Below are 23,775 nucleotides of genomic sequence, written 5' to 3'. Positions count from 1 at the left end.
CCATCTCTATTTGATTTGAAATCAAAATCGGAGGACCAAGCTAAGTTTTAGACTACAATTTAGCATCCTAGTTGAAGGTTTCTGAAAGCTCCATTCCTACCTAACTACGTTGCCTAAAGATAGAAGCCCAATAGTTAGATTTCACTTACGTTATCTCTCACACTCCTATGCTTCTAGGTTTTCAATCAACTGAGTCTCCTCGCTCTCTCTCGTTCATCTCTTGCCGGGTCCTAAGCACCTATGCACCAATTAAGCTACTTGAACTTTCTCCATGCCATTCAATTCTCCGCGCATGCAAGTTCACCTCATTACATCTATCCTATAGTTCACATTGGGCCTTTGGTTACTTGTCACCGAGCTACCGTGATTTACCTCCCTCGTGATAATCCTGGGCAGGGTGCGGCGGGGGCCCTGAGGGCGAGGGTTTCGCCTTTTGCCACATTGGGCCTTTGGTTACTTTTGACAGTTAATAAAAAATTTCTATGAATCAGAACGATCGTCCAAAGATTTAGTATTATATGATTTACCATTAGGCTTTTGGTCTTAGTAGAAAGGGGCAAGAGTGGGCTTCCTGTGAAATCGGAGAAAATACCTTCTCATGTAGTGGTATGTTGATTTACTAATTTAATTCTTTCTAGATAGTTATGGAACCGATTATATAAGACATTTGAGATCGTATGAACTTTTATAGACATATTAGACCTTTTGGTCCATCAAATGCACTGCAAATCCTAGAACTTGCTTCATGCTATCTGATTAGTCGTACATTTCGAGTTTATGATTTAAAATTTAGGATTTTAGGGCTTGTGCGTTGAGTCAAACTCCATGAGCGTTTTGTGTACTATTCTAAATTTATGACACTTGACATACATATGAAAGATATATATGTAAAATTTAATTTAAATTATTTTTCAAATGCATCAAATAATTAGAGTTTAATTTGAGCCCGAAATGACCAAAGGCTAAACTCTAAAATTTTAGCTTGACTTCCATTCAAATTATTCAGAGCCTTGATTCAAATAAAATTGAATTATAATTTAAAACGACTTAAATTAATATTTGATTTGAATTATTTAAATTTTAATTTGAATATAATTAAATTAAATTTATGTAAAAGGAATTAGAGTTTGAGTCGGGATTCGACTCACGAATGATTTATGAATAATCGAATAAAATATTACGAGTTTAAATTCAATTAAAAAAATATTATGCAATATGTTCAAATTCGTCTTGAATTCTATAATTTTAAATACCAATCAATTTTTTTTATTAGTCAGTTCAAAAAATTCAATCTAAATCTAAAAGTCTATTGACTTTTTTATTTTAATTAAATTTGATTTTTTTTTTTTCACTCCGTAAATAAACCCATGTGAATCACGGCTCAAATGGATCGGCTCATCTGAATCTATCTATTTATAAAATTTTAATTCAATCGGTTTAAATTGTTTTACGGTCGATCAATGCGGAATACGAGAGTGGTTCCACCGTTGGAGCTAGAAATGCCGGACGTTGGAGCCGCCCCCAACCCACCAGCCGACTAGCCGCGCACTATGCTAGCGTGCGCACGCAGCTCCTGCGCACTCCGCAGCGCACGGACACCTGCGGTCGCAACCACCTCCCAGGACGCAGAGAGGCGCAAGGTGGCGGGCCGACGTCGCAGTTGGTGGCGATCTACCTACCTACCCCGGTCCCGTCGGGTGGTCCGCCCCTTTCCCTTCCTCCCCACGCCGCCTTCATTTCGATCCCCGTCGCCTTCAGTTGACCGATTGTACGCGCAACAGCGACATCGCCACCAGCACCCTGCCCGGCCCGAATCGCAAATAAACAATTCCTACTTTTTCCTCCTTTCTTCCGAGATTTGAATTCCGCCAAACCAACTACGGGTAGGTCGATCTCCGCGATGGGCGAGCCAGGGCTTAAAAGGAGTCAGATCGATGGTGGAATCGGCGAGAGCCAGGGTCTCCGATGGGGAAGGAGGCGGCGAAGAAGGGCGGCGCCGCTGGGAGGTATTACGCGGCCAAGGGAGGCGAGAACGTGGGCTGTGGGAAGAGGCATGCTCTCTTCTGCAACCATCTGAGGATGGTTCTGTTTGTGTTCGGACTGATGGGCTCCTTCTTCCTGCTCGATTCCCTCATGCTCACCGTCATCCATCACTTCAATCTCCACCGCCGGGGATCTCTCCAGAGAAGGCGGTGGATCGTCCCGCAGGTTTGCCTCCCCTTTTTTTGCCCTTTTCAGATCAAATCCAATTCGTGGAATTGATGAGGTCATTTGATACGTGCATTATTGAAGAATGTCAAGAGTGAAATCCCTACTGAGGAAAGGGCAGAAAAGATTATGTACGCACGGCTACTAGCTCTGGCTTCTGCGGCTATTTCCAAGGTATTTTTCAGCTTTAAATCTACAAATTTGATCACTCTCATAACTCATTCATATATTGTTGTTGAATTTCATCTGATATGGCACTTCTTTGCAATAGAATGAGATACATGATTCAATCGAGCTATTCAAGGAACCAAATAATCAAACATCTACTTGGAGATCTTGTTCTGATCAGGGAAACCAGATTCCTCAAGGCAAGTTTCTATCTGTTATTTTAGTTGAGAGAACTTTTTGAACTTGATATTGAAATTTGATTCTGATTTTGTCTTCATTTTGAGTTTGCTGAAATACTTTGAATGCTTCTTTGGAGTTATAAATGTGCTTTAGACAGAAATGAAAAAGAAAGAATCAAGAACTTTTGTTTGAATGGTTATTTTGCTTATGATCATTCTTAACTTATCTTGAGTGCATTCTTGACAAATGTTGCATGAAAGAATCTCAGCATATGTTGTTATTCATTCCTTGTATGCATTTTGCAGTTGTTGTAGGTCGAACCAGGACACGATCTGGTTATATATTGGTGAGCGCAAATGGCGGTCTGAACCAACAGCGAGTTGCGGTAAGACTTTCGATTATCCGCTTAAGTTGACAATGATCAGGGTGATTCTTTTGTTTAGTGCTAATTTACTATCCTTGGACAGGTTTGTAACGCTGTCGCAGTTGCTGCCCTCCTCAACGCCTATCTTGTTATCCCCAACTTCCTGTATAGCAGTGTCTGGAAAGATACAAGGTTCGTATTGTTTTTAATAGCTTGTCATATCCCAAGATATCATAGGCATTATTTAGACTGTTTCTTTGTTGTGCAGATGCTTATTGCTTCATTCATTTAGTGGGTTAATTGTAAATGATAAGTAAAACCTTGAGAAAACTACAAGCTCAACACATTCTCTACTCAAGAGAAAAAGAGTAATACAAGAATGTTTACCATTAGAGTTTAAAGAAGAATGCCATTTTCGTTCCAACATCAATTTAATACTTCAATTTGAGTAAGTATAATATATTGGCTTTAGAGATGCATTCATCTACTTAAGCAAAATAAGAAATGGTTAGTAATGAGTTGTGTGACATTTAATAATTAGAGGAAGTTCAAGAAGTTTTCTGAACTAGGGAAGTTGAGTTATTAATTATGTTCATACAGATGCGAGCAAAATAGATCTGATTATATTTCTGGTTAATCACTATAAAAGAGTTCGTAATATCTTTTGCAGCCAGTTTGGCGATATATATCATGAGGATTTCTTTATGAACTATTTGAAGAATGATGTGGATATTGTGAAAGAATTGCCTTCCCACCTTCAATCACTTGATATCGAAGCTATTGGAAGCTTAGTACGTACGCTTTCTTAACTGCTTCATACAATTTACTTTACCTGTTTATCCTTCATTCTGAACCTTGTTTTTGTTTTTTTGGCCAGATCACTGACAATGATATCAGGAAAGAGTCTACACCTGAATATTTTCTGCGAGTTGTATTTCCTCTCCTCCTAAAAAATGGTGTCGTCCATTTTTATGGATTTGGAAATAGACTATCCTTTGATCCTCTACCTTTGGATCTTCAGGTATATCATTTTTTTTTATCTATGATTCATCATGCATTTGATTTTCAACTTTTTTTGAAAATTTCATAAAAACATCTTATGACTTTGTTTCTTTTGGGTGGCAACCTCTTGTGTCTGTTTTTCAAGCTCATTAGGATTTGCTACTATCTAACAATTGGTTTATAGAAGTTGGTGGTTTTACTTGGAAGTATAACTTTATTTGTTTGCCTCCACCATTATATGAGTATCTTCATTTTTTTATTAATTTGGAACTTATTTTGAAAGTGATATTTGACCTAAATATTTTTGGGATATGAATAGCAAGGACTTGAAGGGGAGTCTTACAACAGCAGTAAAATTAATATCATGTGATCTTAAGGTCACGGATTCGAATCGTAAGAATAATCTATTATAAAATGCAAGATAAAATTGTGTACAATGGACTCAATGTGCTCCGACCTTTTTTTGAGATTCTTTTACGACAGGAGTTTCGTGCATTGAGCTGCCCTTTAACAACAAGTACTTCTGTAAATCCTATTTCAATTGGAAATTGATGAGTGGTTCCATCTTGCTTTTACTGTGACATCAGTAGTTACTCTACTTGCTGCTTATCAGAAAATACGTTTATATAAAATTTGCAAATTTATAGATGTAAGAATATTTTGGTCTAGAGGAAAGTATTCTATCACTTAATTTCAGCAAATCAAATGAAGGAATGAAAAGGTAACATTCAATAGAATGAACAAAACTAAGGAATATATACCTTTCTCATTCCTATTCTACTTCATTTCCAAGAATAATTATTTTGTTCTTTCTCAATTCTATTCTGCAAAGAAAATGTACTCTAAATTAAATCTATGAATGCATATTTTGACTTGCTTTCCTTTGATCAGAAATTAAGGTGCAAATGCAATTTCCATGCATTAAAGTATGTCCCCAGAATTCAGGAGATTGGTTCTTTATTGGTCAGGAGAATCCGTAAATATAATTCAAGCCTGAATATGTTGGATGAACACTTACTTGGGAAGCATATGCCTCATGCTCCAGTAAGGAGAAACGATACTTCTACAAGCCCTGTCAAATATCTTGCAATGCATATGAGATTTGAAATGGATATGGTGGCCTATTCTCTTTGTGACTTCGATGGTGGCGAAAAAGAGAGGAAAGAATTGCAAGCATATCGGGAAGTTCACTTCCCCACTCTTACGATGCAAATTAAGAACAATAAGTAAGTTGTATGTGTGCTCTGTTTACCTCACTAATGTCAAGTTCTAATCCTGTGTTTGGGATGTTGGTGTGCAGCTCCCTTTCTCCAGAAGAGTCAAGAAGCTTGGGGAAATGCCCATTGACGCCCGAAGAAGCGGCGATTATGCTCACTGCACTTGGTTATAGTAGTAGGACTTATATTTATCTAGCTGGTTCTCGTATTTACGGAGGTCGGTCTAGAATGCTTTCGTTTACAAGGCTATATCCGAATGTGATCACAAAAGAAGATGTTCTCACTCCCAGTGAACTTGCTCCTTTCAAGAATTTTTCTTCACAGGTAAGTACTCACTTCTGTCAAGTATATTTGTTTGGCCAATTCTGACACCATCTAGTTCTAAATCGAATGGGTTGATTGTTCCAATTACTCGCACTAGCAATTTTTGACATCATGCTCTTATACAGTGTTAAGTTTGATCATTTTTCGTAAAATCTCAAAATCTTAAGTTCTGCTAGAATGTACACAATTTCTTTAAACTGATCTAAAGAAGATAATATGATTCAACATAGCATTATTGTTTCAGTTCAAAAGCTAAACGCTAGTGTGTTAATGCAGCTAGCAGCTTTGGACTTCATAGCATGCGCGGCTGCTGATGTATTTGCCATGACTGATTCTGGAAGCCAGCTTTCATCTCTAGTAAACGGTTATCGAATATACCATGGCCGAGACCATGCTCCGACAATACGACCGAACAAGAAGAGGTTTGCTCGGATTTTGTCAGAGAATAGGACAATACAGTGGCATGACTTCGGAGAAAGAGTGAGGAAGATGGTTCAAGAGAACCAAAGAATCATCGCCCGACGTAAAGGTAGGAGCATCTACAGGTTACCAAGGACCCCCGGGTGTATGTGCAAATACTAAAAAGATGAACCTGAGATTTCTATGTTTTTTGATTCCATGCTGACACCTCATTTGTAACTTCTATTTCCATACCATCAATAAAGGACTAACAAATTTTTGTCTCTCTAGACCATTGATTTCTCATACTTTGAAATCTGCGACAATTCTGTGTTGTCTTTAGATATATTTTGCCTTTGTTTTGCCTTGGCACAAAGGAAGATTGATGTTTTATGAATTCTGTTGAAGTGATGGTTAAATGTAACTTAGTTATTCAGTATGCTGAGCCAAACTGTATTTCAAGCTTTGTAGTCAAGCTACACAACTGAGACTGAGAGCACACCTAAAACTTCTAGCACATCCAAGACAAGTAAGTTCTTCATTTATGCTTTTGATGAAGGATAGCTTTTATGTCATCTCATCTTTACATTGTTATTAGATTGTTATGTCTTTAATTGTATTTCCATGATCAAATAATGATGGCATTTATAATGTGTTCTTACAACAACCAATCCAATCTAGCTGTCAGTCATGGGTTGACTTGCTATTCTAGCAGGATGAAAAATCCACAACCCAATCCAAATTTAACGTGGATTGCGTGTTAAATGGATCAGCTTATCATAAAATATAATATATATTAAACAATTCCTATAATTCATTTAATTTGATCATTTCATAAATAAAATTTTTAATTCTTGATTTCATACATATTAGCCAACGTAATTGACACAAAAAAAAATTTATAATTTTTACTAAAAAAAATACATATATCACCGTAGCCCTTCTCAACCTGACCGACCTGCCTACAACCAATGCTGATTGATCAATTTAGATCCATTTTTAAATGAGTTGATAAAGTTTCAACACAACTCGTTTAAATTATTTCAAGGGGTGGACCAATTTGACGAACCTAACCCAAATTGACGATTCTAACAACCAAATATTATCCATTAAGTGAGATCGATTATATAAATCCTTCTTGGTCATTAGACTTGCTAACCAAATCTTCTTTGAACTTAATGGATATGAGAATTTATCATATTTATCAATTAAATAATGATGGAATATAGCATTATTGACATTCATAATAATAATATGTTCTTATAGTATATGAAAATTGCCCGTATTTAGCAAACAAATCAAACACATTTTGCATGTACTACATAAAGGAGCAATCCAACGTACAAAGATCCAGTCAACACATTGAATTGGGGAAGGCTTGAACCATATTAGGTTTATTATCCGTAGTCTTATTTTACATTTTACAAAAGATTATTTCTATAATTTAAACCCGTGACCTCAAGGCACTCTCCAATATGTAAAAGAATGAAAAAGTTTTGCACGTTAATTAAAATGCCCTATTTCTAATTGAACAATTTTTTTTTTATAGGAATCCAAATGCTATGATTCTTAATTGGAATGAAAGAAAGTAAAATGTGTGTCGGAAATCCCTTTTCACTAGCTTAACCTAAAATGTCCCCTTGTGCAAATCCTTGGGCCTCCATGGCTTACATCAATCTTGATGCGATTGTTGTCGATGAAGTTTTGTTTTTGGAATTTAGTAAAAGTTTGGTTAAATATGATACAACATGTTGAAAGCTTCATGGCATGCAAAACCAAACATAGTCGATTCTGGGCATTCAAAAAGGGGGAAGAACTAAGCAACAGGGCAGAAAAACAACAAGCATCGAACAGGGCGTGTGTACCTTGTATACTCTCGCAAGATGGAATTCTTCGATGATTCTGCGATCAATCCGGAATTCTCCTGTCGTTCAAGGCGGACTCAAAGCGGCTGCAGGAGTCTACTCTCATCTCGGTGCTCATGTCGTTCTCCGGCGCCGGGTAGTAGTCTTCCCGGAGCTGGACGTCCCTCAGCACCGGAATATCGAGGAAGAATCTCATGAAGTGTTCGTGGGCGGTGCCATGGATGAACAGCTTCCTCAGGCTGCCGCACATTTGGAGCAGACCTACGGCTGGGAGCGACAGGCTCCTCTGGTTCACCTCCCTGTCCTGCGGCGGCCAGTAGTCGAGTTCGTAAAGGCCGATAAGCTCGCCGATTCCGTGGAGGTAAAACCTCTCCCACAAGCTCAGGTCCATGTGGCCGGCGGGCGCCGTCAGCGCGTATCCAATGGCCTCGCCGCAGTCCAGCTTCATCTTCCGCAGGGTAGGGTAGCGAGAGAGGAAGCTCAATCCGAACACCATTTGTCTAGGCTTGGGGCACAACCTGCAGTCGCCCTCCACTTTGATGCAGATGTCCTCCAGCTGCGGGCAGCACTCGAGCCCGGCGTCGCCCAACGGGGTCAGTACTTCTCCGGCGGGAATCCAAAGAGACAGCCGCCGGAGCCTCTCCCACGTCCGAAACCAGAAACTGGCGCTCTCGAAGCTCTCGACATCATTAGCTTGTGCGTACCTGCACCTCTTGCTTCTCGAGTGGTCAGGAGCCTCCATGTCGTCCTCCTCCGGATCCGACTCTTCTTCCTCGACAGGCAGCTGATCCAGCTCAGAAGATGCCCAGATGCAGTCGATGTGAAGGCGCTCGATGCGGTCGCGGATGGGTTCCAGCGCACGCAGAGCGCTCGTGGCGTTGAGGAGCTGGCAGCCGGAGATGGCGACGTCCACCAGCGTGGAGCGCAGCTTGCTGGCCAGCTTTTTTATCCCAGCCGCGGTCACCTTGTGACATTTGTGGATCTCCAATCTGGAGAGTCTCTGGCATCCGCGGGCGATGGTGGCGAGGCTGGAGTCGGTCAGATCGGGTGAGCTCTTGATGGAGAGAGACTCCAAGTGGCCGCTGACGGAGACGCCGTCGAGGTGCTGCCACAAGCCATGGCAAACGCCGTGGAAATGGCCGAGCTTGAGAGATTTGACCTTGGAGCACTTGTTCCCCAGGGCCTCCAATGCCGGGCCGGTGTCTCTAACATTGTGGCAGAGATCTAGGGCGAGATCCTCCAAGTGCGGAAGCCGGGTAAAGAGCCCCTCGAGGCCGGGCCCTGTGATGGCGGCATCTTCGTTGGCATCGGAATCGATTCGAGCGGGGGAGAGAGTGGCCGGATCGACGAGGTGGAGGAGGGAGAGGCAAGGGCAGGCGGCAGCGAGAGCGAGGAGGTCGTCGTCGCCGACGAACTCGATGCACCGGGGATTAAACACGCAGGGAAGGAGGAGGTGAGTGAGGTTGCGACAGACTGCTGCGATGACGGCCAGCTCGGAGGAGCGGTAGCCCTCGTTGGAGGCGGGGCAGAGCAGATCCAGGCGGGTGAGGGAGGCGGCAGTGAGGGGGTACTGGTGGAGTGCGGGGGGGACGTCCTCGGTCCAGCAGTAGAACTGGGAGAGGTCGAGGGCGGAGAGGGCTGGGCAGGCCTCGAGGAGAGGCGCGAGGTCGGCACCATGGGGCAGGTTGGGGGGCCGCTGGTGCCAGCGGACGAGGCGGGCCGTTCGAAGCTTAGGCCAGAGAGGCGCGAGGGCGGCGATCACGGAGGGATCGCGCGCGTAGACGGAAAGGGAGGAGACGGAAGGGAAGGCCTGGGCGAGGCGCGCGGCGACGAGGGCGGCATGGTCGTCGGGGAAATCGTGGTGGTGCTGCTGCTGCTGGTGGGAGGAGAGGAAAGGGTGGTGGCCCCAGGGCGAGAGGAAGGAGAGATCGAGGTGCGCGACGGAGGGGAAGCAGGTGGGGAGGAGGAAGGGCAAGCGGACGTGGCCGCGGAGGGCGAGGGCGGTGCGGGTGGAGCGCTCGAGGCCGCGCCACCGGCGGCAGGCGAGCGCCATGGCGTTGCGAGTGCGCACGTCTTCCACCAGGGAAAAGACTTGAGCAAGGATCGGCTCCGGCAGGTCATGGACGTGAGTGGCAGACGCCGCCGCCCCCGCCGCCATCGATTGGGCGTCGCAGCGACTGCGAATCGAGCGGTAGGAGGGAGGAGGAAGGATCGATCGAAGAAGGTGAAATCGAGTGTTTATTTTAAAGGAATTTGGATTACGACGGAAAGGAAAGGGGAGGTCGAATTGAAGAGGAAGGATGGAGGCGAGGAGGACATGTGATGGCGATCGGATTTCTCTCATCTTCCGCCATGGATTTGTGGATAATTACGACTTTGCCCGCCCATCACGTTTATAAATAAAATCCCTCCCTTCCTTTATTCTAATTTATTATACATATGGCGGTGGTATAATTCCGGCCGGACTATTTGACCCGCAACTTACCGGCTCAATTGGGTCATAATTAGGGCATATATTTAAAATATAAAAAATAAATTAAAATAAGACAAGAACAATTGAAATGACAAAGGTAAGTAGTGAGGAAGAACTCGGTAGTCGGTAGTTTGCTTGGGTAGTAGAGAGAATCTAGATCAAGGATTTGTTTGATCTAGATGAGCTCTGGTTGAGGGGAGAGTTCCCTAGCTTTTAATCATGAGAAGGTCTAGTGTCATCTTATAATAACCATTGTAGAAACTTATTCTATTACGTCATTTAAAGAGTGGATAGTGGAGTTAGGATGATTCACTATGCATATATATTGTAAGGCTAAGACTGAAAATAAAGTTCAGTTAGAATTGTGATTAACTATTGATCCTTCGTGAGAGGATGAATGAACTATCGATGAATTGATGTTGATTAAGTCGTCAATCTTTCAAGGATAATGAGGACTTATGGAGAAATTCACTAGTGTCTGGAAAGAAGAAATACGGAAGGAGATGGTTAAAATGACGGTCAGAGTGTCCCGACGTAGCCACTTGGACGCTCAAGTAAGTTTATAACATAGGAGAATGGAAAAGAATAGAAAGCATATGCAAGAGCAGACGATCTTTTATGGAGCTGTAAATGTGCTCTCACGTTCTCCACGTGTTTTGAGATCCGTGCTTATATTACCCATGTTTTTGAAATAAATGATTATGTTACTCGCCTCTTCAGGGCTAAATGACTGCGTTTTTCATGTTCTTCCAAAAATATGGCTACATTGTCTGCAATGGCGAAGCCAGGTTCACAAGCACTCAGGCTGTAGCCGGGTTGACCAATGCAGTAAAAGGGAAAAAAAAACTTGGAGTTACTATGAAGAAAGGAAAAAGAAAATGAGAAATAGTGGAAGTTAGCTCAGATCGTCGAGCGCTCGTAGCCCATAGCCCGGGTAGATCACCCGGGCTGGCTCCGCCAATGGTTGTCCGTATTTTCAATGAGCAATGGCTCAACGCCTTACCTGTCAGAAGTCGAGTATATTAATTCGGATAAGAGAAACCTAGAGTCGGGAACGGTATGTAGTCGGAGAACACATAGAGTCGAGGACCATATGGAATCGGGGATGGTATGGAGTTGGGGATCACATGAAGTTGGGGACCACATGAAGTCGGAGACCCCATGGAGTCAAGGGCAATATGGAGTCGAAAAGCAACTTTATGTTGACTTCCCCTTAACTACGTGGTATCCTCTAGTTACCTCCTGTATCAATTATCTTTCATTTTTGTTACAATTCAAGTGTTCAAATTTCGTCCAACTAATCTTGGAGGTAGATAATATTCTTTTAACTCACTTATCAAGGTAATCCGAAACACAATTTATAGACATTCAGAAATAGTAGACTTTCAAAACGTACATCTCATTTGAGATTTAAACTTTGATCCTCTTATTGCTATTGAATGTTTTACCATTAAAGTCTATCTATAGATTCTGTGAAAGGTGGTAAATTAAGGAATTAGTTTATAGCCAATTATGAAGTAATTAAAGGGTGTGAAGAATTTTTTTTTATTTGAGAGCATGCCTTTGAATGTTTTACCATTGTACCATATCTAAGGGGCTCAAATTAATATCGTAATTGGCCATACACTGAACTTTATATTTAACAAATCTGAGTTGTGAGTATTTTTTTTTCCTACAAGAAATGTGTATTATTTATTCATGGATCATCGTCGTTCCTAACACAACTTTGAATTGGACACGAAAATGGAAAGCTAATTCAAGCAACTATGGCCAAGTTGAAAAGGCAAAACCCATCAACTAATAAAAACACTTGGGGCATGTTAGTTGAAGGTTATGGGTGATAATCTTGATTATCTAATAAAGGTTATATTATTTATTCCTATTTTATTCAAGTAATAATTGATTCTCAAGTAATAGAGCATGTATGTTACATCATCAAATGGAGGATATAATTAGAAATGTGATTATGTTGAAAGTATGAGGTTTTACGTAATTTCAAGATTAACCAATTTTTTAAAAATATTATGATTATCTGATAATCATATAATCAAAATTATACATGATATCTTAAATCAAACGCGCTCTTGAAGTCTCAATGGTTCTCTTTTACAGCTACCTCAAAAATCCCTAGTTCTTGGCTTGGGCTCGAAAATGGTCAATGTCACATTTAAGAAAGTAGTTTTGAGGACTCTAATTAGAATTTCTTAGTTTTGGGCCATCTAAGAAATTCATATTTTGTCGATAAAGCCTATAGTAGGTAAGAAAAGGATCCACAAGGTTCTCAATAACATAGTGCCCAAAGATGACACAATTCGACAAAGAGCCGATATTTATTCGCAAGTCTTTTGAGGGGGTCCTACATGTCACCTTCCTAAGTAAGATTCTCTAATTTCAAAGACTTAAGAGGGATCCCACAAGATACTGATTGAGCCAGGGTCGCAACGTTGGGTCTATCCTCCGCAAACTTCTAAGCCTGTAGCACTACAATTAGCATCGTGAATCAACAACTTAAAAACAAAGCGAGACGTGCATGAAATAAACCTTAAGAGAGGAGGTGAAGTGCCAAATATACCATGTTAAGCTAAGGACCCAACAGTTAATTAGAAATAGGATACTAAATTTTATTTTAAAAAATTATATCAACTATAATGTGTTAGGGCTTCTCCAATGGAGATATTTGAAGGAGATATTTCTTCAAATATGTGAGGGATATTTGAGAGGTGAATAGAAATCACCGAGCATAACTTTATGTCCCATGATTTCATTTTAGGTGACATGCAAGTGGACCCCACGAGGGGCAATGATTACTTTATTTTTTTTAAGTTTAGGTGGCATGCAATAGTTAGTGAGATATTTTATTATATAATTTGAGATATTTGAGAATAAGATATTTAGTAGGTGAGACTCATAAATATTTAATTGAGTGAATATTTGATTGTGATATTTGGGATATTCGAGGAGTGAGATATTTGATTGATGATGTAGACGTGAGGACCACAAATATTTAGAAGAAATATTTAGTGTTACTGGATGCTCTTATAACATGAATCTTTGGTGTGTGTGTTTTTAGCAAAAAAAAAACAAGAAGATGCTAACTCAAAGAGGGCCCACTTTGATTTTTTATTAAAAAGATGCTCCATTTAGTTATCCAACTGTCCTCTAATACTGTTCAGTACTATTATCTCCCATATAATTTTTAAAACGATCGAACGCATTATAACAGCTACGAAATCGTAGGTACTACACATGTTGTAATAGTTACAATTTTGTAGCTATTACAATATGAATGTTAAATGAACAAGTTAAATCCACATTGTAATAGCTACGATTCATATATGTTATAACGTGAATCTCAAATTCACATTCTAACAACTACAGTTTCATAGTTACTAACAATTGTAGCAGTTCTAGTTTCATAACTGCTACAATGTGAATTTCTACAAATATTGACTAGATTACGCATGTATTGTAGTAATTATAAAATTGTAACCGCTAAAGTCTAAAGAAGGTGAATAAATTCATCAAATTAATCTATCTAGTCAACAGACTCACGAAAAAAGGCATATCAAATTCATTATAATTGATCACTTACTAAAAGTGATAGGAGATGATAACACGTGCAGTTTTGAAATGGGAGACGTCCTATGCTGATGAAGATCCATAGCTCGTGGATCCACGCACCTTTCAGCTTGGTCTACATTGGAGGCTAGAGGAAGCTGATCCCTAGAAAATGAAGGATAGCCAAATAGGATGTTCAACTACATGTGGCATAGAGGCAGTACAGGAGGTGATTGTTTGACATTGGTGATAGAGTTTGGTGGATACCTAATCTCCTGTGGTTCATATGAAAGATGGATAATCAACCATAGCACATCTAATAGTTGATACACAAAGAGAATGATGATAATCATGTGAGTACATGTACGTCATATCTCGAATACTTTTTCAAATCTAACATTTCATCAGCCAAGACATGAGCAGAATACTGGTTTATATATATACCTAAAAAATATATAAAATTATAGATGCTCTAATACATGTGAGCTATAAAATCATAATTGTTACAAGTTCTAGATTTAAACAAGAGTTTTAGGCAAGAGATAACAATAGGACAGTTGGATAATAATACAAGACTGAATAGTAGAGTGTGCGTCATTTTTAATGATTTGGAAAAAAAGAAACCCCCATTTAACTTTTGACCCTTTTTTTTATTATCTTCATGGGGTGGAAAGTTTTTGGGGGGCAAAAGCTGGAAGAGAATGCTGCACGGCACTGCAACGAGTGGAAAAGATGATATGAGATGCGGGGTCTCGTCTTCGCCTTTCCTAACCCTCCCAGTTTCCAGTCCCAATCACAGCCCCACTCCTACTCGACGTTTCTTCATCTTCTCCCATTCATTATATTCCTATTCCTGTCCCTACCTCCACTTTGAGTGCCATTGGCAGACAAAACCACTTCCTGCACTGACTCAATCCCCTTTACTACTTCAGCATTCAAGTCCCTGCCTCATGCCCAGTGTTTCTCTAGATTTAGAACCAAATGAACTAAGATGGGGGTTTTAAATGATGTCTCTGTCGAGGTGCTGTGGAAATGCACTAGCAAAAACAGAGATAAAAGCAGGATGAAAGTGTGTGATTAAATGAATGAATTTAAATAGGCAAGTAGATGCATACCTCTCCAGTCTCCACTGCACTGCATCATCTGGAACTGCGTTAAAGCAAAAGCATGGTTGAGCACGTGGAAGTGAAGTGAAGTTTAGGTGTGGATAAGATGGTCCCGTTTCGTGCGTCTGAAAGGGAGCAGCACATCCACATGAAGAAGAAGCAGAATCTGAGGGGGGAAAAGCCAAGCCTCCTCCCTTGGCATTTACTTTGATCCATCAAGTGTCCTTATCCGCAGCATGATTGATGGCCCCATCTACATGTCCTTCTCTTATCTACAAGAGAAAAACAATGCAGTTGCAGTACCTAAAAAGGACAGCTATGGAACCTGTCCGCTAACCTTTGTGCTTTCCAGTCGGGCACACTGGAGGCCATGTCCACCAACAATGACACGCACCATTATCCAGCAACTAATGCCACTATCAATTAATTAAGTAGAGATTACACTAAAAGCAAGTCCTGGGCATGGGCCTGATAAGACCATCATGAGGAAAAATCAAGTGATAGTCCAAACTGTCCGACTAATATTAAACAACAATATCTCACTTAACATATGGATGTTTGATTGAAATAAGCTTATTCTCCTTTTCACACAAATAATTTATTATACAAACTTGAGGGTTAGCAGATAGTTGTTCATATCCAAGTGCATAAGATAGCATAAAACAACATACCACGACAGTAGTAATGAATGCAGTAATCAATGAATGAATCGACTGTCAATACAAATGAAGAGACCTTCATTGTGGAAATAATTGTAAAAGACAAAAGCCAATAACATGATATCATAGATAAGTAAATGCATCAGTTATATAAGAGAGACTTGCATTGACGAAAACAAACTGTAGCCAGCAATATAATAAAATAAATAGACCAAAGATCTCACTAGTAATATGAGAGAACCTCCATAAAAAAAGACAGTTTGATGCATGAAGCCAATGCAGGTCCTAGAGAAAAGTCAAATCACATTAGGTCTATTATACACAGACTTATCTTGCATTGCAAAAAGTTATTTCTGTGATTTGAACCCACTAGATAATTACATGCATTTGAAAAGTTTTCTACATACCTCTTCCCTTATTCTGTTCTGAATAAAAGATAACAACAACAACAACAACAACAATAATAATGTGTTAGTAACCAAACAACAAAGGCCTCCATTGATACAGGGCATCCCTCTCGAGCAAGTTTCTTGGGATAATGATCTCTTCTGAAGCTGATAAACACAGCCAAACTTACCAGAATTCAAGAATCATTTTCACTCACTCTTCAACTTGATCTGGATAAAGTCTGGCAGGCAAGACAAAAATGGAAAATTCAGACTTTTGTCGTATCTATATTTTCAGTAAACTTTCATCCTGAATTTGAAAACTGTATATCATCTTTGTGGATGCATTGAATCCCAAAATATTATGATTTAGCAAGGAATATTTTGTTTTTGTTTAACTTCCTATGGAAACATATGCTAGTGAGTTTATCCATTTTTATATTTTCTTTCAGAGTTAGTCCTACTACTGATTTCTGGATTTCTCATGTCTAAGATGTATAGTGGATCTGCATGCTTATATAGTCGATCAAGCATTATGTTAATGGGCTATGATAAGAATAGTTTATCTATTTTATAAATGGGAGGCATTCCCTAGCAAATTGTATGGACAATTTTAATAAAGTGAGCTTTCCATTTTTTTTCCCTTCACTACTAGTTCTTGTATCCTACGTAGAAACTTTATCTTCTTTCAATTTTCCTAAAAATTTTGATATCAGAACAAGACTTTCTAGTCCTTCAATTCTTTCTCATTGTTTTAAATGGAATGTCTCCTAACACCTAATTCAAACATTTAAGGGAGAATTATGAGCTCTGCAGTGTCAAAGGCAGATTCTATTTTAGTATGATCAACAATCATCATGATTCATGATGAAGCTGGACCTAAAAAGTTTTTTTTAAAAAAAGGATTCAAAGGCAATGAATTCTCTTCATCCAATGTTATCCATGATAGTCTTTTTTAGAATCACAATAGCTGAGATATCGAAGGAAGCATGAGAGAGTCTTGGAATAATAATATCAAATTGCCTCTAAGTACTCACAGTAAAGCTCCAATCCCATGTTGTGAGTTTGAGGCTTTGTTTACAAAATTTAGTGAATTTATTTAACAATTTCTTCCTAAGTTCCTAAGAGTTTGTAGTTTTGGCCAAATAAAATTCTATGAAGAAAATAGTGATAATCAAATTGTCGTTGAAAAAGTTTTGGAGTTTAAATTGAGAGTTTAATCATATTCTGCTACATGATATTTTTGTCACCACTCAAATTTAGTGCAATTGTCATTCATCCCAAGTTTTGAAATATCAAATCTTGTAGGAGTCTTGGTCTTTTCACTAAAATGATATATTTTGGTTCCATATTATATCATGTCAGTACAGTTTCCATATTTATTTAATTGAATTATTAATAATAACATAATTATCAAAATTAAAAATTGTATAACTTAAAACTTGTCAAATACATGAGATGCTAACCCCTTTTACCGATTGATAGTATGACTTAATTCTTTAAAAAATCCTAAAAACTCTAACTTTGTTTAAAGAGACTTATCTAAAAATAACTATACACTTTTAAAGAAGCAAACTATGCTATCATATACATAGAATATTTTAGGGTTATCCATGAATACAAAAATATGTTTTCCCACACTCCCTTCAAACTGGTGAATAGATGTTCATCATTTCTATTATTTACTATGTTTCTTTGAGATCCTACTATACTTGGTGAGTTGCTTGTTGATGAGCTTCTTTTGGATACGGGATGAATTGACTAATTACAATTTGAGATATAGAATATTATATTTTAATCTTAAGTTAGAATTTTGTATTTTGTATTTAAAAAAACTAGCTCAATGCACGAAACTCCCACCAATATGGGTCCCGAAGAAGGGTCATACTATATTGGATCTATTAATTATATTTATTTAATTTTGTAAGAAAACTCATTGTGGTTTTATCTTTCCTCGGTACCCCGTATTGACAGAAGCTTCGTGCATCTAGATACCCATTTAATTTGTAAGTATAATTATTTTAAATGAAAAAAAAAAAATTCAACTCTACTTCAACTCAATCAAATTTAAAATTTAAGATGCAAGATTTTGTGAATAAAATTAAATTAAAAATTTTAAAAAAATATTCTTTCAAATTAAACTAGATAGCAAAATAAATGAATTATTTTTTAACTTAATCAAGCATCGTGTTAAACTTTAGTTGTTTTTTGACAACCAAACCAAAACTAAGAGAAGACACAAGGAGGACAAGATTGACACGATCTTGTTAAACTATAATTTTCTCATTGTTTGCTCGCACGACCTTTTGACATTATAGAAGTTAGAACATGAAAAAAAAAAATCTTTGCAAATGGTAGGTACTAAATTTTATCTTATTTAAAATCTTGCATTATTAAATTATTTTTAAAAAATTTCCTAGTTGATTAATTAGCCAATTGAAAAGGGCAGTCCGGTGCACGAAGCTCCCGCCATGTGGGGCCCCGGGGAAGGATCCATTGTATACAGCCTTATCCTGCTTTTTGCAAGAGGTTGTTTCCAGGATTCGACCTGTGACTTTTTGGTCACATGGCAACAACTTTACCATTATGCCAAGGCTCCCCTTCTAATTAGCCAATTGAACCAACATTTTAAGTTTTAAGGGTTGAATGAAAATGGATTAAGGGTTAAGTGGATCCCATCAAGTAGACATGGTGATGATTAGGATCAGTGGATACAAATTAGGCTTGATTTATATTTATTTTTAACATGTTTGAACCTGAACTAAGTTTATAGATAGTATAGTTTGGTTTAATTGTATTTAATTAGATTAGTGGTATTTTTAGAAGCTTATGCTGGTGTAATTGAGGAGATTGTGGTGCTATCTACCTTTAAAAAGCTTGAGTTAAGAAGCGGTTGTTGATGCAATCATATTTGAGTTGAGTTGGTTATGCGGCTGGCAACACTGTTGGCATATTGTTGAAGTTAGATAATGAGATGAATTAATCTGATTAATATGATGTCATATGTGCAAATGCAAGATCTTCACAATAAGTATAGGTGCAATTTGGCCAAGTTTGGTTCATGAAAGTCCACGAGTTGAGATGTTTGGCAAGAGTATGAAGTCCCAGAGAGTGAGCTTCTGCCACAAGTTAAGGAAGTGGAGTCTCCTAGAGGATGAAGTTTTGGCGTCAAGGAGAACTAGATGTTTAACAAAAAGTTCCGAAAGTGGAACCTCCTTGTAGGTGATCAAGACAGTTCAAATTGGTCATCAAGGACCTAATATATCTTCCTATAATTCTAGAGAGTCTAAATTTAGTAAAAGATATCAAGATGGTTTGGAGTCTTATAATGGATCAGGCTGGATAGGTTGGCCATCAAGGTAATTTAGGCACAAAACACCTTGATGAGGAAGGTATTCTATGTATGAAAACAAAAGAGAATGTGCGCCATTTGAAGTTTTCAAAGTAGAAGAATATTTGCACAAAAAGTAAACTGGGGTGTGTTATATCAAAATTTTGCCAAAAAATTACAAGAGACTTAGGCTACGTTTGGTTGGGTGCAATGTAATGGAACTTGTAATGTAATCAAATTTGTAATGTAATGTAATGTAATCTTGATTACATTACTACGTTTGGTAATATAATGTATGTAATCTTTGATTACAAGGGTGATTACATTCTTTTGTTTGGTGTCCATTATTTTTTATAAGGAATGTAATTCATATTATTATAAAATGAAAAAAATATCCTGCGACTTTTACCGACGGGCCGCCGCACCTCTATCGAAGCTTGCGGCAGCCACCGGCAACTAGCGGCTGTCACCACTGGTCGCTGCCGATGGCGGGCGACAAGCGGTGGCGGGGGGCGGCGGCTGACTAGGGGTATATTTGGCATTCAAATTTTAGTTAAGCAGTAATCTCGTAATGTAATCGGATTACATAGTATTTACTTTTTAATCCAGATTACAAAACTTCACTACCTTTTGTAATCGAGATTACATTACATTACAAGTTTAAAGTTAAACCAAACACAATAATCAGCCTTGTAATGTAATCTTGATTATATTACAAGGCAGATTACACCCTACCAAACGTAGCCTAAATGCAAAAAACACTTTAGGTTTCTATATAATACAACCTTAACTGAAAAAAAGATCCACAGTGTTTTTTCTGGCATATGTGAATTGTATTTCTGCTATATAGAAGGGGACTCTTAAAGACAATAATTTCACAAGATGCTCGAGGGGAAAGCATATCTTTATGAAAAAAATAAAAGAAGATACTCCACAGAATTGGATAAAGGTAAGCATATTTATGTAAATCTCTAATCTTGTTGTGGGTCATTAATCATGCATAAAAGGATAAGCAATATGGTATATGTGGTTTCATCTCACATAAATATGTGTCATGTCTGGGATTTTTCCCTGGTGCACTTTTATGACCTCACATATTCACAAAGTTGACTTGGAGGGCTTGTGGAACTTACATATCAACTTCTTCATAGAACCCTAGGGAAGAATGGCGAGTTTGATCGCGGAGAGATGCTTCAGATAATGAACCTGGCCAACAAGTCCTGAGAATAAATATAGCATAAATCACTTCAATCAGCATCCAAATTTTGCATTTCATCAAAGGATGTTTTATCACTCATGTTACTTTCTGTTATCTTCGATTTATACATGGGAAACAACAAAATTCTTAGCATAATCTAAGTAATAAACAGTAGCACTTTACTATTTTGGAATAATATATTAGAGGAGCCTTTTCATAGCAGAGAAAGCAACTAGCAATAATCAGAGTAGAAGCATAGTTAAAGGAGAGGAATGGGCACTTCACCACATGAATCAAGTCTGAACTCCAAAGCATTCAATTGCACGGCTTCTAGAGAACTCCATGTAATAGCAAATTGATAATCCTCATTATCAAACTTTAGCGCTTTATGAGCAGTCAAATGTGGCACAACTTTGCTCAGCATGAACTCTTCTTCTAATTTCGGTTATCAATTTACTTGCTCTAACCTCAGCAATCTCATTTGAGCTCTTCCATTTTTGTGTCTCATTTGAGCTCTTCCATTTTTGTGACTTCTTTGAGTCTTTACGTGTTTTTAAAACATCCGACATCACCTCAGCCTTCCTCAAGATGGATTTTCTGCGCTCAGCAACATCATCCTTCTCCCTTTCACAAAAAGTATCTGGCAGCTTTGTAGAGCGAATCACTGAGTTCATCTGATTGCTAACATTTATTTCCACTTCAGCCATTCCCAACCTCTTAAGTCCTCTCACAAGAATCCGATAAGTAATATATTGCGGCACAATCCCTCTTTTGATCATACTCTCAAATTCCAAAGATGCCTCCTCAAGCCTACGCATTCGACATAGTAAATGCACCAACATGGTACTCGTATCTAAGTCTTGATCAAAACCATTTTTATTCATCTCCTTTATCAGCTGTACGGCCAGCTCTAGTCTCTCTTTCTCACACAGCATTTTAATCAATAGCTGGTATGTGAGTCGATCTGGAGAGTATCCCGAATGAATCATCTTGGTGTAGAGGTTCATGCCTTCTTCAATTTTTCCAAACTTGGAGAAAAACCTGAAAAAATAATTGTAAGTGGTCGAAGATGGAATAATGCCCCTTTCTATCATCATCTTCAGGATTTTGCTGGCGCCAGCAAGGTCCCGACGCTTGCAAAAACCCTTCACCAGGGAATTAAATGTGTAGATGTTGGGAGAAACACCATAGAGAGGGAACTTTTCAAGCATCCCAAGAGCCTCTTTGAATCTACCATCCTCGGATAATGCATCAATGATCGGATTGCACGTAAGAGGGTTGGCCTGAATCCCAGCAGTCTTCATCTCTTCCAGTAGGGTGAGGGCCTGTTCTGGGCGGCGCATGCGGCACAGCCCCTCTATGAGTGTTCCATAGGTGACGACCGTGGGAGAAACTCCCTCTTCTCTCATCTGATCCCACAGCTTCTCGGATTTGCGCAGTTTCCGAGATCGGAACCAGCCATGGAGCAGCATATTGTAAACACGAACTGAAGGGGGTGCAGTGGCGTCCTGTCTAGTGCGATCAAGCAATTCCGCAGCTACCTTTGTGTGGCCTTCCTTGCAAAGGGCGTCGATGAGGAGCTCAAAGGGATCCGAGGCGCCATCTTCTGCGGAAACGGCTTCTGGGTGGCGCCGGGTGTAATAGAAGGTGCGGATGGCAGCGGAGGGCATTCCGGCGCGGGCGTAGCGTCGGAAGAGGGAAGAAAAGGCTGAAAGAGGGAGAGGAGCGTGGTGAAGGAGAAGAGACCAGGCGGAGTCGAAAGCCCGGGACTTGCCGAGGCGATCTATGAAGGTGACAAGGAGAGGAGAGGCAAGTTGGGGGGTAGCCCAACGGTAGAGAGCGAGGATGGCGTTGGAAGAAAGGTCGCCGGAGCCGAGTATGGAGGAAAGGATGGGGGCCGAAGGGGCAACGCCGGAGTGGAGCAGAAGAGATTCCAGTTGGGAGGAATCAGTGGCCGTCCGGAGGAGTCGGGCGACGGTGGCAGCGTCATCTCGGTGGCCTTCTTCTGTGGAGAGGGTCGGCAATAGATCCGTACGCGTGAGATCTGGCACGGCGGGGTCGGCTTTTGGGATCGGTCGAGAAGGGCGGCGCGTGCGATGTCTAGAGATGGCGGAGAGCGGCGAGGAAGCAAGGGATGGAGAATCGGAGGCAGAGTAGAGGGAGCGGAGGGGGAGGAGGCGGCTGTTGGGAGTGACGAGAGAGGCGACGATGCATCGCCGGAGCAGGTGAGGAAGCATACGGAGTCGTGGGTGACGTTGGGAGCCAGACGGCCGTAGATGTAGAAAGAGGGGTATTTATAATTTATTCACCCAGTGAGCAGCGCAGTCACCCTCTTGGCGTTAGATATTAGGGGTGATTGTTAGGGTTGAAGGGCTTAAAAGGATTAAGAGGGTTTTTGGATAAATTTATTAAAAATAGTTTATAAGTTCGTACAGTTTATATGTTGTTTTAGAAGTTTAAAAATTGTTAGATCTTATTTTAAAAATAAATTGTTAAAGTATTTGGATAAACTTATTACAATCAACTTAAAGATATTGATGTGTTTGGTATTATAAGATCTTTTTATTAATAAAATTACCAAAAAGGATATAATAAGAGTTTTGAGATTTTTATTAATAGAGGGTTTTGGGCGAATTTCTACACTGGGGGAGAGAAAATTATAAAGAGGTGTTGGCGGAGAAGATGACACAACATTGGAAGAAAAGTCGACGGGGATAAAAAGATATTAGACTTATAAAGATTTATGGAGGATAAGATGGAGATTTATGAAATTATATAAGGATATTTTAGAGAAATAAATTATTAAAATAAGATCTTTTTTTAAAAATAGGGTCTTCCATACTTTTTTAAAAACAGCTTATAAGCTCTAAAATAACTTATTTTGATAGTTTATAAGCTATTTGAAAAAAAAAATACCAAACAAATTTGAAGAGCTTATAAGCTCCAAAACAACTTATAAGTTGTTTTAGAGAGTTTAATTATAAGCTCAGCCAAACACCCTCTAAGAGGTTAATAATGTTGGTCTAATACGCTATAACTATAAATAGAACCGTGGCATTATAGTCCTGGAACATATTAGTCTAATATGTGGAAAAAGGTGAAATCGTTTGTCCCCAGTGCCTTCGTCGCACCCGATTCAAGATTATCACGAGGAAGGTAAATCACAATATCCTGAACGAGCATGTGACAAGTGGTCTAATATGTGATCATTAATAAAATGTATTTATCAAAATTGATCAAATATTTGGTAAATAAAAATAGGTAAAAATATAAAGGGCATCCGAAATTAAGAGAACCATGAAATGGATTCCTTTTTTTTTAAAAAAAAAACAATAGT

The 23,775-nt window shown here is 39.2% G+C and overlaps 3 protein-coding genes across 3 annotated transcripts; 1 reads left to right on the top strand and 2 right to left on the bottom strand.

The window, feature by feature from the left end:
• Positions 1-1,609: 1,609 nt before the first annotated feature.
• On the top strand, positions 1,610-6,152 carry LOC122018815 (O-fucosyltransferase 8-like). Its single transcript, XM_042576232.1, has 10 exons — positions 1,610-2,208; positions 2,293-2,382; positions 2,480-2,576; positions 2,862-2,941; positions 3,024-3,112; positions 3,591-3,711; positions 3,798-3,941; positions 4,814-5,148; positions 5,223-5,463; positions 5,740-6,152. The coding sequence occupies exons 1-10, from the start codon at positions 1,966-1,968 to the stop codon at positions 6,043-6,045; spliced, it is 1,746 nt and encodes a 581-aa protein (XP_042432166.1). The 5' UTR covers positions 1,610-1,965; the 3' UTR covers positions 6,046-6,152.
• A 1,449-nt stretch (positions 6,153-7,601) lies between these two features.
• LOC122018814 (F-box protein MAX2-like) lies at positions 7,602-10,074 on the bottom strand. Its single transcript, XM_042576230.1, has one exon. It carries the CDS (start codon positions 10,069-10,071, stop codon positions 7,771-7,773), a length of 2,301 nt encoding a protein of 766 aa, XP_042432164.1. The 5' UTR covers positions 10,072-10,074; the 3' UTR covers positions 7,602-7,770.
• Positions 10,075-15,804: 5,730 nt separating this feature from the next.
• LOC122020040 (pentatricopeptide repeat-containing protein At5g11310, mitochondrial-like) lies at positions 15,805-22,760 on the bottom strand. Its single transcript, XM_042577749.1, has 3 exons — positions 20,724-22,760; positions 20,374-20,460; positions 15,805-16,151 (listed from the first exon to the last, which is right to left on the bottom strand). Exon 1 carries the CDS (start codon positions 22,673-22,675, stop codon positions 20,825-20,827), a length of 1,851 nt encoding a protein of 616 aa, XP_042433683.1. The 5' UTR covers positions 22,676-22,760; the 3' UTR covers positions 15,805-16,151; positions 20,374-20,460; positions 20,724-20,824.
• Positions 22,761-23,775: the final 1,015 nt, after the last annotated feature.

Source organism: Zingiber officinale, chromosome 9A (genome assembly GCF_018446385.1).
Source record: "Zingiber officinale cultivar Zhangliang chromosome 9A, Zo_v1.1, whole genome shotgun sequence".
Taxonomy (NCBI): Eukaryota; Viridiplantae; Streptophyta; class Magnoliopsida; order Zingiberales; family Zingiberaceae; genus Zingiber; species Zingiber officinale.
Note: the sequence above shows the minus strand (reverse complement) of the source record. Positions and strands in the feature narration are given on the sequence as shown.

Excerpts from the sequence above, each read along its gene's own strand:
- LOC122020040 (XM_042577749.1), bottom strand. The coding sequence starts at position 22,675 with ATGCTTCCTCACCTGCTCCGGCGATGCATCGTCGCCTCTCTCGTCACT.
- LOC122018814 (XM_042576230.1), bottom strand. The coding sequence starts at position 10,071 with ATGAGAGAAATCCGATCGCCATCACATGTCCTCCTCGCCTCCATCCTT.
- LOC122018815 (XM_042576232.1), top strand. The coding sequence starts at position 1,966 with ATGGGGAAGGAGGCGGCGAAGAAGGGCGGCGCCGCTGGGAGGTATTAC. Across the intron at positions 2,209-2,292 it reads GGCGGTGGATCGTCCCGCAG|AATGTCAAGAGTGAAATCCC; the intron begins GTTTGCCTCCCC and ends GCATTATTGAAG. Across the intron at positions 2,577-2,861 it reads GGGAAACCAGATTCCTCAAG|TTGTTGTAGGTCGAACCAGG; the intron begins GCAAGTTTCTAT and ends TGCATTTTGCAG.